We start from the raw sequence: 17,754 nt of genomic DNA, 5'->3' as shown, positions 1-17,754 counted from the left end.
CGGATCACAGTGGCATCGAAAGTCGAAGACTTCTAGCAATAGCTGGAAGACTTTTGTGAGGCAACGAATAAACTTACCCCTCAGTATATTGAGTGGCGCGCACATGCTCTCAAGTTACTCTTGGAGCCGCTAGTAGATGAAGAAGACGATAATGCCAAGTTGGAGGGCGACGAGTACGAATCTTCCACTCGTCATCAGGATGAGGTATATGTCTACATGGAAGCGTTACGCGTTCTATTCGCCGACTATCATGACGCTATCACGGGTCAGAAAAACCACCTGATCGAGCATGATGTTAGGAATAGGTTAGATCTTGCAGAAATCGGAGAGGGCCCGTCACCTAAGGTTTACATCTCCATCATGAAGACGCGCGAAAGACTGAAGCCTCCACATGAGCTCGGATCGCTTCGCGGTATTCTTACAGAATTGCGTAGCCTTGTGGTATCTCTCGAATCGCAGGAAGCCCGGGGCAGCACTCGAGCCCGTGCTGAACTTGGTATAGTCAATCGTATTCTGCAAGACTCGAGCCAGATGTCATCGGAGCAAGCAAAGACTTCGCTAGATTTGGAGAAGGAGGTGCAGCTTTTCCACAATGTCATGAATCGGCGTTTGGAGTATTATAGGCAACTGCAGCAGATTTCGGATACTGTAGCGCCTTACGATGAAGATAGTAGAGGCAAGCCGCTTAATGCCGCTCTCTTTGGCAGCATGCTTGACTTGGAGGATAAAATGCAGGAGAAGATATCAGTATTGAAGTCTAAACATAGGTATCTTATCCATCTTCGAGATGATTCTGGGGCTGAGGAGTCAGGAAGAATATGTGTCATATGCCAATCGACCTTTGAAATCGGTAAAAATCGCCACCCCATCCAGGTTATCCAACTTGCTGTACGAGCATTGCCTAATTTTGTTTTAAATAACTAGGTGTCTTGACCGTATGTGGTCACAAATATTGCAGCGACTGCCTGCGATCCTGGTGGCGCCAACACAAAACTTGTCCGATGTGCAAGATACGCCTGAAAGGCAGCGATTTCCATCAAATTGCTTACAAACCCACGGAGATTGTCGCGCAGGAAGAAAAGTCCATTGCAGCACACGTCCGGGATTCTGGCCATTTTCTGGAGAACTTGATATATTCCGACATTAGTTCAGGCATGTTGAAGGAAATTAGAAATATTGAAATTGAAGGCTCCTTCGGAACAAAAATTGATACTCTGGGTCGCCATTTGATTTGGTTGCGACAACACGACCCGGGTGCAAAATCAATTGTCTTCTCGCAGTATAAGCCTTTCCTGGGGATTCTTGGGCGTGCGTTTTCGCACTTCAAAATTGGATATAGTAGCATTGACAGTTCTGACGGGGTTGAACGGTTTAAAACTGATCCTTCTGTAAGAGGTAGCTTCCTTTGTGTTATGTCTAATATATTGACTTATGTTTCGATCCCTTTCTGCTACAGGTCGAGTGCTTCCTCCTGCATGCGAAAGCTCATTCCTCGGGGCTAAACCTCATCAACGCCACGCACGTTTTTCTTTGCGAGCCATTAATCAATACTGCAATTGAGCTTCAGGCCATCGCCCGTGTTCATCGTATTGGGCAGAAACAGGAAACGACAGTTTGGATGTATCTCGTATCTGATTCCGTCGAGGAATCTATCTACGATATTTCCGTATCGCGGCGGCTGGCTCACATTGCTCAAAAACGCAGGCAGCATAGTGTGAAAAGCCAGAACCACAATTTGGGAATTGGTGAAAGAGGAGGAGGAGATGATGAAGATGAAAATGGACATGTTCCTATAGAGACAGTCATTGAGGCTGCAAACTCTCTAGAAATACAAGATGCGAAGCTGGGCAATTTAATGGCGGGGACTGCGGCTGAGGGAGAACTGGTCCCTGACGACGATCTGTGGCAGTGCTTGTTTGCCAAGAGTAACAGGAAGGCGAAATCGAGGGTGGACTCAGGGAATGTGCCGAATAATATTGATCGGCTTTTGAGGGCTGAAGCGGCGGAAGGGAGGATTGAAGCCGCTGGGAATGGCGATAATGATGTAGTTGGGCCGAACAGGTATCCCAGCCATGTGCGACCACGTTGGCGGTGGGTATAAAGTTTCATAATTTAGGGGTGCGACTCCAGCCTTATAGTGATAACAGAAATACGCAACCCATCTAATGGTATACAGATTGGTTTTGATAATTATAAATTACAACGCCGCTAAAGGATTAAAGAGGCATGATGTGTACATGTGCATTGCATGGTCCTGCATACGAAATCATCTGCAAGCCTATGTCCCTTAATGCTTTATTCATGATAAGATAATCCTATCACCGCTGATCTAGAACAATTGTCCAGCGCCGCTTTGGCTTCCCTTTACACTTCCATATCAACACCCCGCTTGCGCCATGTATCTTTGGTAAGCCTATTGTCGAAAGTTTTCGCAAAGAGAGAGGGGGGCTGAAAGAGTTCCACCCTTCCTGTACAATTTCCTCCATGATGAGAGATTGCCCGCAAATAGGGGCGCCGAACTCCTACGTGCCTCACTAGTTTTGTCCATCTACCAGCTGATTCTACCACGGTCCTGTTTATCATTCTGACACAAATGTCGGGCTCATTGGCCTTTCAAAACTAGCTACTATAACTCCCACTACCTCATGTAATTACTTGATGTGGAATAAACACAAAACACTCTTCATAGTTGACTGAGACCTGCGTTTCGCCCAAACTTGCTGGAGGACGGCAAACCTTCCTGTACTGTCTTGCAGACGTCCCAATCCCCAGCAACGCCTCCCATTCATTTGGCATGGCATCAGAAATCCTGAAGCAGCGCGGAAAATTTCAAGAGATATCATGGGACAGCCACCTCATAGCCAGCAAATCAGGAGTGTTCCAGAGTTTCGCGAGTTGTTTCCCACTTTTGAGGATCTGGGATCGCCAGTGCCCTAATGAGAACCTTTAATCATTATCGTTGTTGACATTGGGATATTGAGAATGGCCGTTTTAGGAACGATAGTCAGCCATTCGGTCATCCCAATGATATCTCAGAACCTGGCAGTCAACTTCCTCACCGCCTGCAGGTGTCATGAGTCATCTCAATCCTTCCTGATTCCGGAAAATGGAAATTCTGTAAATCCTCATCGTCTTCGGCTGTGAAAATAACTTGTCCAAGCCTGGATTAGATGCCAACCAAATGCAGTCAAGATGTGGACCGTCCTAAATGAGTTGCACGAAGAGATAGCAGCGCCCCACCCCACCAGCTCCGATCAATCTATTGCGTGAAGGTACCAAATTCATCCCAGATGCGACATATATAAAGCAATGTAGTTCGGGCGCAGTGGAAAAGTTGCTAGACGCCATATCATGTGATCGAAGCAACAAGCCGCACTAACTCAAAATGAGACTAGTTCTGGACAGCGTTCTTGATGACCAATCACGAAGCTATCAAAGAACCAACACGCCAGGTATCTATATGTCTACGTACACCTGGATGTGCTGCACAACCAAGTCTTGCATTCATATCGCGGGATAATCCTGCAGGAGGGAGTTCCATTTTCTCTCGTTCCACAATACCCATTCATGATATAACCATACCACTCCACTCTCTACTACTTGTCCATTCATCTGTGCTACTGCGAAATCCGTCATGTCTAAACCAGACGAGGCCAGAGAACTAAGTCTTCTATCAAAACTCGAGCTTAGAATTGCCCTCGCAGACAGCGATTCCAAGTTACAGTCTCTTCTCCAGACATATCTTGGTCCCCTCCTCCTAAAACTAGCTTCAGAAAGTCTTGCAGTGCGCAACAAAGTCATTTCTATCTGTCAGCATATTAACACACGAATCCGGCCAGCATCTATCACTCTGCCTATCGCAGCTCTTCTGAAACAGTTTAAAGATGTTAATGCACCGCTGGTGAGACATTTCGATCTTATTTATATCAAGCAGGGTCTTGATCGGATTCCCGCCAATGAGCGTATCGATCTCATACCAGATCTGATCCAGGGCATTGCCAGGGTAGGAGGTTCCGTTTCAGCTTCATCACAAGGCTCCATCGTGTTCAATATCCTGCTGAGATTGCTACCTTTATTGAAGCTGCCACGAAGAGGTAGCGAAGAAGATCTAGCACTGAGAACAAAACTAGGTATCTCGAATGAAGACGCTGCATTCTTGGCAAAATGGTTTTCTAAAATCCTTCTTTTCTTACCCGGTAAAAAGGATGCGACGAAATGTCCCGGCCTTACTCCTTCGGAGTACAGATTTGTGAACAGAGATTCACCGCCTGATGAGACTTGGAATCCGTCGGCAGCTGGTGGTCTTAACTTGATCGAAACAAAGGTTTCTCTCGCAAAGTTTTTGGCCAGCGGGGCTTTTACCGATTCTGAGCGCTTTATCGGTGCTGTCATTGCCTCTGCTGACCCAAATAGTCGTCTTTCAGATGTTGGGGAAGATATACTCAAACGTTTCCGTCCAGATTTGGAAAACGCGGAAGTTGTGGATGAACTATTTACACTTTACCTTGGAACTAAAGGGCCGGAAGGGGCCCCACCAGCACGACCAGCGCTACAAGCTAAAATTCTCGGATTTCTAAGTAAATCAGTAAAAGCCACCGCCGAACCTGAGCGGATTAATCAGCTGCTTGATGAAGGCCTCTTGTCGAATGATGAAACGGCTGCCAAGGGTCTTGAAGCGTCGAAGCTCCGAAACCAGATATTTTCTTTTGTGACGTGGATAGCACGTATGGGTTCTTCCGCGGATTTAAATGTCGTCGCACCTCGTGCCATTCAAGGCTTAAGAGAATTTGTTTCCTACCAGGGATGGCCCGATCCTCGCGCTAGCGCACAGAGCCTGAGCTCTGCTGAACTTAGTCTTCGAAGTCTTGCGTATGAAACCATTGGCGTGCTAGCCCCGAAAATTGACCGAACTTCCCAGGATGATGAGGACCGGGTGTTTGATCTTGATCTGCTCCGGTGGCTATTCACGTCCCTGAGCTCTGACACTTCAAGTGGTCAGATATTCGTGAGTATCGAACAAGCTCTGGGGAGTATCCTCAACTCTATCGCAAATCATGCAGATGAATATCTTCAAAATGAAATCCGTCCCCTTTTAATCCACCATATGAACGCCGAACCCGACACGGAAGACCGCGATACAGGGTTCCGTATTGTCCGAAGTACGAGATTTGCTGCTGTGCGATTTGCAAATCGGTGCTTGCCGTACTGGGATGTGCAGGCTCGCTGGATAGATCTTATGGCTATTGGTGGGGAGTCTAGCGGGAGATCTGAAATCATAGAAGAAGGCCAGAGAGGTCTGGACCCATACTGGTATAGGATGCTTAATCCCCTTAAGGAGGGAAGTTGGGTAGCTTCGACCGTCATGGGACCTGATGTTCCCCCTAGATATCGGTTTCCTCGGTTTACAGAATTAGTACTCTCTCTATTCAACGATCCGAGTAGCGATGATATTGAGATGAATGATGGAAAAGTTTCTATTCCCATGCGATTTTCCGACACCTACATAACCTCGTTTGCACCAGCTATTGCTTTTATTCGCAATATTCTCCTTTGCGAATCCCATCAATATGCTGGCTCTCCCCTGAGTGTCGAACCGGATTGGGAACACCGCCTTGATGTGGCTATCTCAACAAAGGAAGATTCAAGGGCGAGCCTTAAGGCTTATCTTGAACAATGCGATCGTGCGCCAACTTTTGAGTTCTTAAAGGCCTCTCTAGCCGGTCTCCTCTGGAAGCATGGTCAAGGGTTAGGCCGCTGTGGTATTCATTTTGTTGAAATTTGCGCGCTCGCATCTGACAACCTTCTGGCTCCTCTCGCCATTCACGCGTCATCCCTTAAAGATCCTATACTGTCAAATAACCTTGCGAACCAGGACATAGCAGCACAGGCATTAGGCATCTTAGCATCTCACGTGGATTATCCTCCTCCCCAGTTGCAACAATTGTTTGAATCTTTTGTCGTTTTGATTGAGGGTTGGAAAACTGCGGTCGGTCAAGGCATTAATCAGTGCCGAGGTGCGTTGATGGCGTTGACTCATCTATCCTCTCGCCTTTCCTTTCGGGGTCGACTAGATTCTATATCCGAAAACCGGATCCAAAGGCTTGTAGATATCACGTTTGATATGTTGGACAATTCTAGAGATCTCGCACTCAAGGAGGCTGCTCAGGTGTCGATTGGGCAACTGAGTCTCGCATCTATTTTACGCCCCACATCGTTCCCTGGGGAGAATATAGATGAGCCTGTGAATAAAGTGATAAGAAAGCTATTGGAAGAAGCGAAAAAAGAAAAAGAAACGGCGATATTGGCTTTAGGACGTCTCTCTCTGGTACTTCCCAAGGACGTCAGCGAAGGCTCCCCGTTCAGATATTTACTCAAATCTCTGTATGATCTCCATGAAATTAGGAGGCCAGAGGTCCAATTTTCTGTAGGAGAGGGGTTGTGTACAGTGGCAGTTGGATGGTTGTCGAAGTCGTTAATTACAATGTTTGACGTAGACGCTGCCTGGCCGAAATCAGATATACCCTCGCATATTCTTTCGGAAATGCTTGACAAAATCATTGTCGATTGCAAGGCCTCGAAGCCATCGCTAAGAAAGGCGTCTGTCATCTGGCTTCTCTGCTTAATCCAATATTGTGGAAGCTTTTCGGAGGTGCAAAACCGCCTGAGGAAATGCCAAGCTACTTTTGTATGGCTCCTATCAGACAGAGATGAAGTTGTGCAGGAGACAGGTTCTAGGGGTTTGAGTTTGGTATACGAGATGGGCAACCAGGAACTCAAAGATGATTTGGTGCGCGATCTTGTTCGATCTTTTACAATGGAAGGCTCCAATCTCGGGGGCGGGAAAATTTCCACAGATACAGAACTTTTTGAGCCCGGCGCCCTACCGACAGGCGAGGGATCTGTCACCACTTACAAGGATATTGTTGGACTAGCATCTGAAGTAGGAGACCCGAGTCTCGTTTATCGCTTCATGTCACTTGCTTCAAATAACGCTATTTGGTCAAGCCGTGCAGCCTTCGGCAGATTCGGATTAAGCAACGTGCTGTCCGACTCAAGCGTCAATGGATACCTCGCGCAAAATCCTAAGCTTTATCCCAAATTGTATCGGTACAGATTCGACCCCAACTCGAATGTGCAGCGCTCAATGAATGACATTTGGAACGCCCTGGTTAAAGATTCGAACGCCGTAATCGAGTCAAATTTTGACGCGATCATGGATGACCTGCTCAAAAGTATTATGACGGGCAAAGAGTGGAGAGTGCGCCAGGCGAGCTGTGCGGCAATAGCTGACCTTATCCAAGGGCGACCTATTGAGAAGTACGACAAATATCTTAGCGATATCCTTACCAAAGCGTTCAAGGTTCTAGATGATATTAAGGCCTCTGTCCGCCAAGCAGCGCTTAGACTATGTCAAGTCCTCACAAACATTGTTATCCGAACCTTAGAGTCAGGAGATTCCGATTCGAAAAGAGCCAAGGTCATGTTAAACCATATCATTCCCTTTCTGCTTAGTCATGAGGGCATGGAGTCTGCTGCGGAAGAAGTGCAAGGTTATGCGATTGCAACTCTAACGAAGATCATTAAGAAAAGCCCCGGGAAAACACTCCGCCAGTTTGTGCCTCAGATATTAGAGAGATTTCTTTCTTCTTTGAGCTCGCTTGAGCCACAAGCTGTCAATTACATCCACCTCAACGCCGACAAATACGGCTTGACCGGGCAAGACATCGATAAAATGAGATTGTCGGCAATTCGAACATCTCCAATGATGGAGGCTATAGAACTCTATCTTCTCGAGTCTCTAGATGATGTAGCCATGAAGGAAGTTGCAAATAAACTGGAAGACGTTCTGCGATCAGCAATCGGCCTTCCTTCAAAAGTTGGCGTCAGTCGTGTCCTGGTTATTCTCAGTTCCAAAACTTTTCTCTTCCGCCCCCATGCTGATCGTTTCGTTCAACTCATGCGCAAATATGTGCTTGACAGGAACGATACAATCAGCGCTGCATACAGCTCATCGACAGGTTATCTCATGCGATTGGCATCAGATGACCAGATGCTGAAAACAATCGAGTTTGCAAAATCGCTCTATTTTGGTTGCGAAGACACATCTCACCGTGTCATCTCAGGGGAGATCTTAAGCTCCATTTCTAAGCTTGCAAACGACCGTGTTGCGGCATTTTCGGCAGCTTTTCTTCCTTTCATCTTCGTGGCAATGCATGATACAGAAGCGCAGGTTGCGGAGCTGTTTTCAAAAACATGGAATAATAATGTCAGCGGTTCTCGCGCTGTATCATTGTATCTTCAGGAAATACTTGATATTGTGTCCATCCATCTAGACTCACCACGGTGGGCTATTAAACATACTGCCGCCCTTGCAACCGCAAAGGTGGCTTCGTCGTTAGATGACAACATTGATCTTGGCACAGCAGAGCGCATTTGGCCAATTATCGAGAAGGCGGTTTCAGGGAAGACTTGGGAAGGAAAAGAAATGGTACTGGAAGGATTTGTCAAATTTTCTCTCAAGTCAAAAGCTCTCTGGGCGCAAAATAGCGAAATCCGCGAGCAAACAAAGGTTGGTTCAGTCCGTCGCCTGATCGGCAGGGTTTGCAAACCTATTCTGACTGTCACGATGCAGGTTATTGTAGTGAGAGAAGCTAAGCGAAACAATTCTGCATATAGACCTCATGCGCTCAGGTCTCTTGGTGAATTTGCCAAGGATCGAGATGATTTAGATCTCATGCCTGATACTCTGAAAATTGTTTCTCAAGTGGTTGGGGATCTAGTTGATGACACGCAAGACAAAATGGAGGTAGATGCAGAAGCAGGTGGCAAGGCTTCAAAGTGGGTCAAATGATCGAAGACTCATGAGTTTTATTGTTAAAACTAACTGTAGATTTGCAGGGTTGAAGAACAAACTCTTGCAGCTGGTGTGGAGTGCATTTTCAACTGCGTTAATTCCACTATTTCCTTACCAGGTATGCAAAATATTAGGGACCCAAAAAGACTGGCTCTCGTTACTAATGGCTAGGAAGTACTGGCCGATCATATATCTCAAATAACCCCTGTCATCGACAAGGCTATCACATACGGTGGTAAGCCCATATATAGCATCATGTACAGCGGACTAAAATCTTCATTCGAAAAACTTGGTGCAGAAGTTTCAAAACCCGATTCTAAACTGCCCAATGGAAAATCAACTACTGAGTTCCGGACTGCATTACTCTCTCTCGCCGACCAACTTTTGTTTCGGGACCTCAATCTGTCCGTGGAAAACACGAGGCACAGTCGTGCTCAAGCCGCACTTGCATACATACAAATCTGCAACGGAATCGAAATTAAAATTGCTGACGAACAGCGCCAACAAGTTGAAGAGTGGCTAGCAACGGAGCGATCCAGGCAGGTGCAAGTGGCCCTGCGACAAGTATTGGAGAAGATCTCCTAAAGCTTGCCATCAGGCCATTTGAATTGCCAAAATCCATTTGAATTGCAGGGATGTCTCAAAATTGGTAGCTCTGATATGGTGGAAGGATTGAAACCCTGGAAGAACTCCCTGCAATGAGCTCTACCCTAGGAGGTCCCTGTCATTGTCACATGAAAATGCGTCTGATGTCGGACTTTCGGCTTTGTCGCATGTTTCGTTTAGTTTTTTATTTTATCTTTTTATTATCGGTCATCCTCCACTTGTTCCTGACTTGTCAGAGCAGCATCTGATCTATTCTTGAGCCGTTGCACCGGTTAAAGTCGTTGTGGGGTGCCAGCTGGAAGCGAAGATCTGCACGAAGCAAACAAACCTTTAATAGGGCTGATCTTTTCAGCCAGTTGGAAGTGAACATGCGACATTGAAGTTGCATCGTAGCGCGTGCATGGCACCCAATTCCCGGCATGCAACCTAAGTGGTTGAGACTTATTATTGCCTGTTAATTAGCCACAGGGATCAGAACCAGCGTGTGTGCAATTAAGAGAACAATATAATGTTGGATGCTAATTACTCCCTAAGAATAGGACGAATGCGAGTCCACCCCTCCGCCATTTCACTATATAAAATCATGATTTTTACTCTACCATTATTTTGTTACTATTATAAAATTATCTTAGGATGATTATTCTAACAACTATTTTACCCACTTTGTCATCTTTTGCAGCATCGTGTGAAGCCAGCGGGTTACCAATAGAACAAACAGATAATATAGCATGAAATGCATCAGACATTTCTATTCACGGCGTGAAGTTGAGCAACAGCCACAAACCGCATTTCCGTGACTCAATAATTTCTCTCAGATGGCTCGGATACATCTCAAGAGCCCCAAAAACTCGCGTTACCGGGTACATGAGAAGAATCGAGAAATTTCCCGTCGGCCTCAGACAACACTGAGCACTTCGCAGCCAAGATAAACTGTAGTATGAAGCGCGGGGGACATGACAGCTATTACCATCCTATTCATGCAAGCCCGATGTTGCCCTGTGCATGCATCCAACAATGCAGAAGCGGGAAAGAAAACGCCTCCACCAAGGTTGCGGAAATCATTCTAGAAGGAATCCAGAAGCCTTTCCACGCAGGCAGGCAATGTGGGATTTGGCCAATTCAGCCGACAAACCAACATCGCCCATTGGATCCCAGCGTTGCCAATGTCGCCGGGGCCTTCGACTTGCTCTCGCTGCGCAGAGTCCGTGACACCCTTCGATTTTCTTCCAGAACCTCGCCGGCATCCCAGCAGTCCAACGGGATGCTTTGGTCGGGCGCCCCGATGCTGACTGCATGCCTTAGCCCCGGAATCCCAGCCTATAGCAAACTCGTTGCTGTGGGATTTCGGTGTTGGGATCAGATCGCTCAGTCGACGATGACGCAAAGCCTCTCAAAATTTGAACGACCAGAGGGTGGTGGAGCCATTGCCCATGTCTCTTTTCTGATGTGTTCATTTTATCCCCGGTTTTTGACCCCACCTCATTCTTCGAAATCCTTCTAGCGCCGCAGTAGAACACCCTGTTTGACGATCAGCAATGGTATTCCTGCGTGGGTTCGCTGTCAAACCGACGGCATCCTGGAAAATAATGGGCTTATTCATGATGGTTTTGCGTTTTGATTCCTTGAACTCACAGACAGATCTCCAGGCCCGGCACTGCATGGGGGTTCAAAAAAAGAAAGAAAAAAAAAACCTGCAAGCATCCAGACTTGCAGACAATTTTTTTTTCACCTAAAACATATTGATCTGACCTTATTGATAGTGCGTCCCTGACATGAAAAATTTTTCCTTTCACTCTCCGCTTCTTACGCTCTCTGCAATTCCTCCTTTTGGTATTGGCTTCGCCTATATCCCGCGGGTTTTAGCCTCACAAAATGAACAATGTACAGGAAATATATTATATTTAAATATAACCATTTCATTATGCATCCGAGCAGCCCCTGGTCCTCTCCACTAACAGAGTATATATCTCTCACAACTTTTTGTGGACCCGCCACAGAAGCCTCTTGCGCATATCCATCCGTTCTCTTTTCACTTCTTATTCCTTTTTATGCTGTGAACACAAGAATATTCTGGTTTATCATTTCTGTCAAAGCTTTCCTGCACGCCTACACTTATTTCCCTCGGAGTTTTTATCTCCAACCCTTGGCTCAAATCCAAAACTATCCCTCCCGAATCTCCTCGTGTACTTCGCGTACATATATGTCCTTCTCGCTCTATCAATGCCTGACGTTCATGGTTGCGATCAGTCGCTAGCCGAAACCAAGCGGATCGAGAAAATCCCACGTACTCTCAATCTCAGTCGATGACGGCTCGGTTGACGGCCTGAGTGATTTTGAAGAAACGAACTTTGATCCTGTTTCATCTTAGTGGCTGCACATTCCATAACCATTTTGAGGCCGCCACCGTTTCTTCATGAATCTCTTGTATCGATATAGATATATATCTTTAGCCAAATCCTGCTTGTGTCTCTAGTTACTGTTCCTGCTGCGTCTTGAACTTTCACTCGCCCTGGATACAAGACTGCATATCCAGGGGAAACAAAGTGGGCCACAAGGGTAGAACGGGGCATGAGAGACTCAAACAGAACATTCAAGAGGAACGACGGTGCGAGTGTATGAAAGTCGACTCCATGAATTTTGCGCTGTTGTGACTCCAGACAAACGAATCATGCCTTCACCAAAGCACACCGCACATCTTCCACTTATTGCACCGAAAGATGATGCCGTGGTGAGATCGTCCGAGTCTGGAGCTAAATCAGGAACCGCGGATGAGCAGAAACTGAAAATGCCTGTTCGAGTCCGCTTGCCTCCAAGATCCAGGACTGGATGCTGGTAAGTCGATTCTCTCCGCTATCTTTTTTATGCGTGTAGGGAGTTGCGTGACCTGTGCAACCTGAATCCTTCGCTGTTATACATTTCTAACATTTGATTCTCGGCTCAGGACCTGTCGGGTGAGTTACATATCTTGTTGTGACATCTTGTGGCTACGAAAACTCACTGCTGACTTCGTCGATTTCTGTTGCTAAGAGTCGCAAAGGTCAGTGTTACTCAACCATCTAGGTGATAAATACCAGCGTGAGCGGTTTGCTGATTGTTGTTTTCAGTAAAATGTGATGAGGGCCATCCTACCTGTGGCGTAAGTCAACCAAGCATGAGAAGATATAGTATCTATGGAACAAACTATTGAAACTACACTCTAGCAATGCTCAAGACTCGGGCACGAATGCGATTACAGTCCAAGGTTAGCGTTTCGGGACGATACATACAGAATCAAACATCGTATGCAGGCCGTTTCCACTGCTGGAAATGCAGTCTGGGACCGTACGTTCTGTGGCTGCTTCTATACCTCCCGGTACACTTGCAGTCACTCACATGGCTAATACGTTTACTGGTAGCAACATCGCCAAGTCTGACCGCGAGTAGCCCAAACTCGTCCATCGGAGGAGATACGCTACCCCCATTCGCGTGTTTAACATCTGACTTGGAACGAGAGATGAAAGCTGAGGCATATTCTCCGGGCACCTATCATGTTATTGTGAACCCAGAGAGTTTTTCATCGCTGCCTGAATATTCCGACACAACTGACAACACATCCATGTCGAGTTCTCCTGGCTCTGGTAAGGACGATACCACCAATGCCGGTAGTAGGAAGAGAGGCAGAAAACACAATAGGGATAGTTCTTCGTTGACAGAAACGGGTGACCCGAATGTGGTCATTCTCTCAAAATTCGAGGACTCCATTCCAATCTCATCCCCTGGCCACTGGAGGACTAACATGAGGCAGTCACCGTCGAGGTCGAGTACGTCTGGGTCCAAGTCCTCTGCAGAATTGGTTGATGAAGTGCCTGTTCAGGATCCCGTGGAATCATTTGATCAATCATACATAGATACCACGGAACAGTATGTGGAAGATACAAGACTACTTTCGCATTTTAGGAGAGTGGTCTGGAACCATCTCGTGCAAACAGCTTCTCGCTGTGAATCTCCAGTCTATGACGTTTGCAACGCTCCTGGCTCAGATATCTTTGAGCAGGAGGCGGCTACTTTTCGCCCGGTAACCTCCCTGTCTAATAAGTGGCTATTTTTTTCGACGCCCCTGGGCTCAAATACTGACTCTCCACCAATAGTTATTCCACGCCATGATGGCCGTTTCTGCTCTAAGCTTGTCCCATCAGGGGAAGGGCCAAAGCATTGCTGCTCTACAACACTATCAGCAAACTCTTCCTTTCTTACAAACCAGTATGCGTAGCCATCAAGATCTCTCCTCGGATGGAGTGTTCCTCACCCATTTCTTGCTCCTGATTTACGAGGTAAGTATCTGTCACTCCCCTAACTCTTCTGCTAAGAAAATAACCTCTAAGTCACATATTAGATAGCTGCAGCTGAACCAGGAGGGTCCAACCTCTGGTCCCACCATCTCGAACGACTGTTACGCATCATCTTAATGCGAAATGAGATTTTTAAGACGGAAAAATTCCCTTTTATGATCTGGTGGGTTTGTTCCATCGACTTATATGCGTTATTCAGCGGTACAGGAACGGGAGAATTCATTGCGACGGTCTTGAAAAACGACATGATCCCATCTCCAGGATCCCATCTCTACCCGCTCGGCCAGGATGGGACAAGCGTTATCTATCCGGAAGAGATGGATATCCTTCCCACCATCCTGCAGCTTAACCATGACATATTCGTCCTGGCGGCCCGCCTGGGGCTGCTGGCATCTGAATTCCGTACACAGAGCGCCTATGCTAATGGAGCATTAATTAATAACGCAAATTCGAATGGTTCCCATGTATTCCCTCCTCAAATACTTGCCGATAGGGAAAAGCGCCTATTTGAAATCCAGCAAGCACTACGGCATTTATGGGAGACTTCTAATCTTGCTATCTTGGAACAACAAATGGATTTGCTCCCCAGTCGGTCGAAGGAAATGCTTCAACATGTTCGTTTTTCCCACTCTTCCCTTCATGCCCCCTCCGTAATGTACCTAGCTAGAAAGGTAACAGTGAAATTAACTTTTTACACTCCATTTCTACAGGCCACCACTCTCTTCCACGCCAGCCTCATCTACTCATATACCAGCATGTGGTCTAGCCAAAGCATCGAGACCTGCGGTGGCCCCGCGCTCGAAATTTCCCAACGGACCACCGCCATCCTCCACGTTGCCTCGAGTATCGTACACGCAGGGCGTTTTGATCTGCGCTTCATCGTTTTCCCGCTGTTCATGGCGGGCGTGGCGTCCTCATCCAGCTCGCAGAAAATGCTCGCGCTGGACTTGCTTTCTGGTATTGAGGGGAATGAGTCTGTTGGTCGCAAACGTTACGACGACGAGACATGTACTGCAGATTGTGTTCCAGAGACAGACGGAAGGATACATGCGGAAGGGACATGCGTTGGATGTGGATTGGATGGAAATTATGATTGAACAAGGCCTGCAGATGGTGAATTTTGGGCTATGATTTTTCTTTTTCTTTTTCTTTTTTTTTTTTTTTAAAATGGGCTTTTTATCCTCCTGTTCATTTCCAATTTTTGATTCCCCTTTGGCTTTTTGATATCTGGTCCATATTTATCTGGCTGTGTCAATTTCATCCCATCTCTTTCTTCAATTGCCGTTCATCTGTCCCACGTACTTAGTTACCATACTACCCTATACCCCTTTTTATTTCTTATTTCCATATTCATATTCACTTTTTTATTGCTTGTTTATTTGTTTTTCGCTATCCAATCTCTGAATTAATTTGTAGCGTTGGAGTTTGTCAGGTTGAGTTTCGTCCTTATTATTCCATTACAGTTCAAATACCTTTTCACCTTCGGTGTTAAATGTTTTCCTTTCCACTGGGCCTACGGCCCCACTAGTACTGTACATACCACTCCCTCATATTAATGTCAAGCCTGGTCGTTCTATCTAAGTCGCAGCGGCGTGGAATACAGTATATAGTAATTTTCAATTATTCACCAGAAATATAATGTTATTTCAAGGTATTCCTTCCGAAGATTTTACCAAGTTATCCCTAGCACCCCGAGGGAGCAGCCAATACTGACACTCATTAAGCCTCGGAAACACAGGATGAGTCGTTCTCCTTATCATTAATCTCCTTATAATAAATCACTATCCTAAGGAAGCGCTGATGCGTCTATGTCGTTTCTTTCGACGGGTCTCAGGACACACCGTCATCTTCAGCAACTTCCATGAGACGAGTAATATCCTGTTGGAAATTTCGTTCTCTTTGGTAGAAGTTCCAACTCTATTGAACAGGCTGGGATTTTTTTTTTTTGCTTGGGAAGGGATAGGGACAAGGGACGTAATGCGTCGTACTCCTGAACATACATGGCAAAATGGTCAGCCGCCTATTCGACTGTAGTAGGGTAGGAAAGGGTGGGGGGAAGAGTTGGGTGAAATCCAGTATCTGATCTGCGTAGTAAAATGCTGGCTCGAAGCTGGTGGATTTCCAGTTTATCAATCTCGCTATGATCGAGGGTTCGTCCTTGAGACGACAATGTTCCTCGTGTGTGAGTGGATCGGGGTGGAATATGGTTAGCCGTAGCCACCACACGGCATCCGTCGTCTCATTGGCTAGAGCAACATTTCTGTCAGTCGCGCATGAAAGCTCGGAGATCTCGGCATGATTGGCTGAACCTCTGACTGTTAATTTTTCATCCTGTACGGAGTAAGCTCTTCACGAATTGTAGTTCTGGGTGGTAGAACCGGCAGCTATGGAGGCAGTGGCAAAGCAAAATTTGTCCATTTCTATGCTCCCGTGACATTTACCAACGTGGCGGGAAGAAGCGTGCGAAACAGCACTTAGCTCTTGCCGCCCGGTCATCGTCCAAGCATTCTGCAGCTGGTGTGTTGTCAAATTAGCCGTTCTTATTTGCTAGTGACCTTTTCAACAGAGAACAGCTTTCATGACCACACTGGGCCCTGGTCCTGTTGAGGCCCCTTACGCGAGTTCTTGTTCGATTCCAGCATGGTCAGTTGCTTCTGCATCATTTCCAATTCATGGAGAATTTTCTCCAAATGTCCCACAAAGCCGTCCAATGCCCAGAGGCGTGTCGCGCAGGGTAAATATATACAAGGATAGCCATCAGACTTTTCTTGAATGGCAGTCTTACTTCTCACCATGCACCCCATCAATCTGCGGGACTGTTATCTGTGATCCCGCTGCAGACTCCACTGCAAAATGTCTTGGGCCTCAGACAGGCCAATGATGGCCAGCAATCGGTTCGCCATGACAAGCGCTGTGTCTGCTGGCTATCCCACTCATCCATCCGACATGCAACTTTTTTGTCCCGGCGCTTACCTGAGTCGTCGAGGCAGCAATGGCAGCACGTGATTGGCTGCTGGAATCATGTACGGTCAGGTACTGTCAGGTACGGTCAGGTACGGTCGGGACAATACAACGGTACACTCAGGCACCTGTCCGGACCATCCACGGAACGGTTAAGGTTACTCTGCCGTCTGGGGAATACCATTGTCCAGAGTTTGGACCTGGAGGGAACGCTTGCAGTGATCTCGTCTTCGTATATCCTTCTTGATCCTCCACACAGGGCCTCGATATTCCACACCGTTCAGATATTGACGCCCAACTCCCGGCCCAAGATGCAGTCTCAGCCACCTGTGGCAACCAGTACGGTTCCTCTCTGGCTGGGTATGGAGACGTCATTGGCGCTTCCAGGTGCCCAACTAGATAGATATGGCGGGGCCTGGCATGTTGGCAGTCTCAGCCTGTCGTATTCGCCATACCATCATTACAGCCATACATGCACACTATCAGCCTCCTCCTCCTCGTTAACTGCTTCAACCTCACCTCGATTCATTTTCTCTTCATCTTCTCTGACTATTTTCTCATCTCCTGTTCCGGACAAACTCGCATATATATCCCCGCTTTTGTGTTGATACGCTCTGAAAACGTAGCTTATATCTCCTTCTCCTGCCTATCCCCTCTTCTGCATTGCGCTAACTAACCGCTGGCTAAGTTAACCCAGATTCCATCCACCCCACTTACCTGGCCCCTTGCTTTCGTCTCCCTCGCTCCATCTCCAAGCGCCCGCAACAGCCTGCATGTTGCAGAAATCTCCGCTGTGCGGACTTCTATAAATAAATATTCTGTGCTTCTTTCCCCGGTTACTATACAGCTACCTAGAGTTTGAAGCAAACCTTTATACTCTTTTGCGACCAGCGCCAGTCCGCCCGCCATGAGTCGCCATGGCATGGGATCAGAACGACGAGATGTTTTCTCACTTCCTTCATCTGACCGCGACCCCTCCGAACTGTCTTCCCCATTTGAGAATTG

General features: G+C 46.9%; 3 protein-coding genes across 3 annotated transcripts in view; all 3 read left to right on the top strand.

The window, feature by feature from the left end:
* The window catches only part of HCAG_04133 (predicted protein), a gene marked incomplete at both ends in the record, with an annotated part of 5,952 nt that extends 3,002 nt beyond the window's left edge, over nt 1-2,950 (top strand). Inside the window, 5 exons of the mRNA XM_001540243.1 lie at nt 94-850; nt 925-1,388; nt 1,457-2,091; nt 2,347-2,407; nt 2,690-2,950. Coding sequence (XP_001540293.1) covers nt 94-850; nt 925-1,388; nt 1,457-2,091; nt 2,347-2,407; nt 2,690-2,950 — 2,178 coding nt within the window. The remainder of the gene's footprint in view (nt 1-93; nt 851-924; nt 1,389-1,456; nt 2,092-2,346; nt 2,408-2,689) is intronic.
* Nucleotides 2,951-3,634: 684 nt separating this feature from the next.
* HCAG_04132 (conserved hypothetical protein) lies at nt 3,635-9,439 on the top strand (the record flags this gene model as incomplete). The annotated part of the gene is made up of 6 exons (XM_001540242.1): nt 3,635-6,014; nt 6,072-8,569; nt 8,633-8,838; nt 8,899-8,972; nt 9,030-9,089; nt 9,153-9,439. 6 exons carry the CDS (start codon nt 3,635-3,637, stop codon nt 9,437-9,439), a joined length of 5,505 nt encoding a protein of 1,834 aa, XP_001540292.1.
* A 2,689-nt stretch (nt 9,440-12,128) lies between these two features.
* Nucleotides 12,129-14,885, top strand: HCAG_04131 (predicted protein; the record flags this gene model as incomplete). The annotated part of the gene is made up of 8 exons (XM_001540241.1): nt 12,129-12,292; nt 12,498-12,535; nt 12,565-12,596; nt 12,661-12,781; nt 12,856-13,514; nt 13,588-13,770; nt 13,833-14,402; nt 14,499-14,885. The coding sequence occupies 8 exons, from the start codon at nt 12,129-12,131 to the stop codon at nt 14,883-14,885; spliced, it is 2,154 nt and encodes a 717-aa protein (XP_001540291.1).
* Nucleotides 14,886-17,754: the final 2,869 nt, after the last annotated feature.

The sequence above is a fragment of the Histoplasma capsulatum genome, genomic scaffold (assembly GCF_000149585.1).
Source record: "Histoplasma capsulatum NAm1 scaffold_4 genomic scaffold, whole genome shotgun sequence".
NCBI lineage: Eukaryota > Fungi > Ascomycota > Eurotiomycetes > Onygenales > Ajellomycetaceae > Histoplasma > Histoplasma mississippiense.
This window is presented reverse-complemented; position numbering and strand designations above follow the sequence as displayed.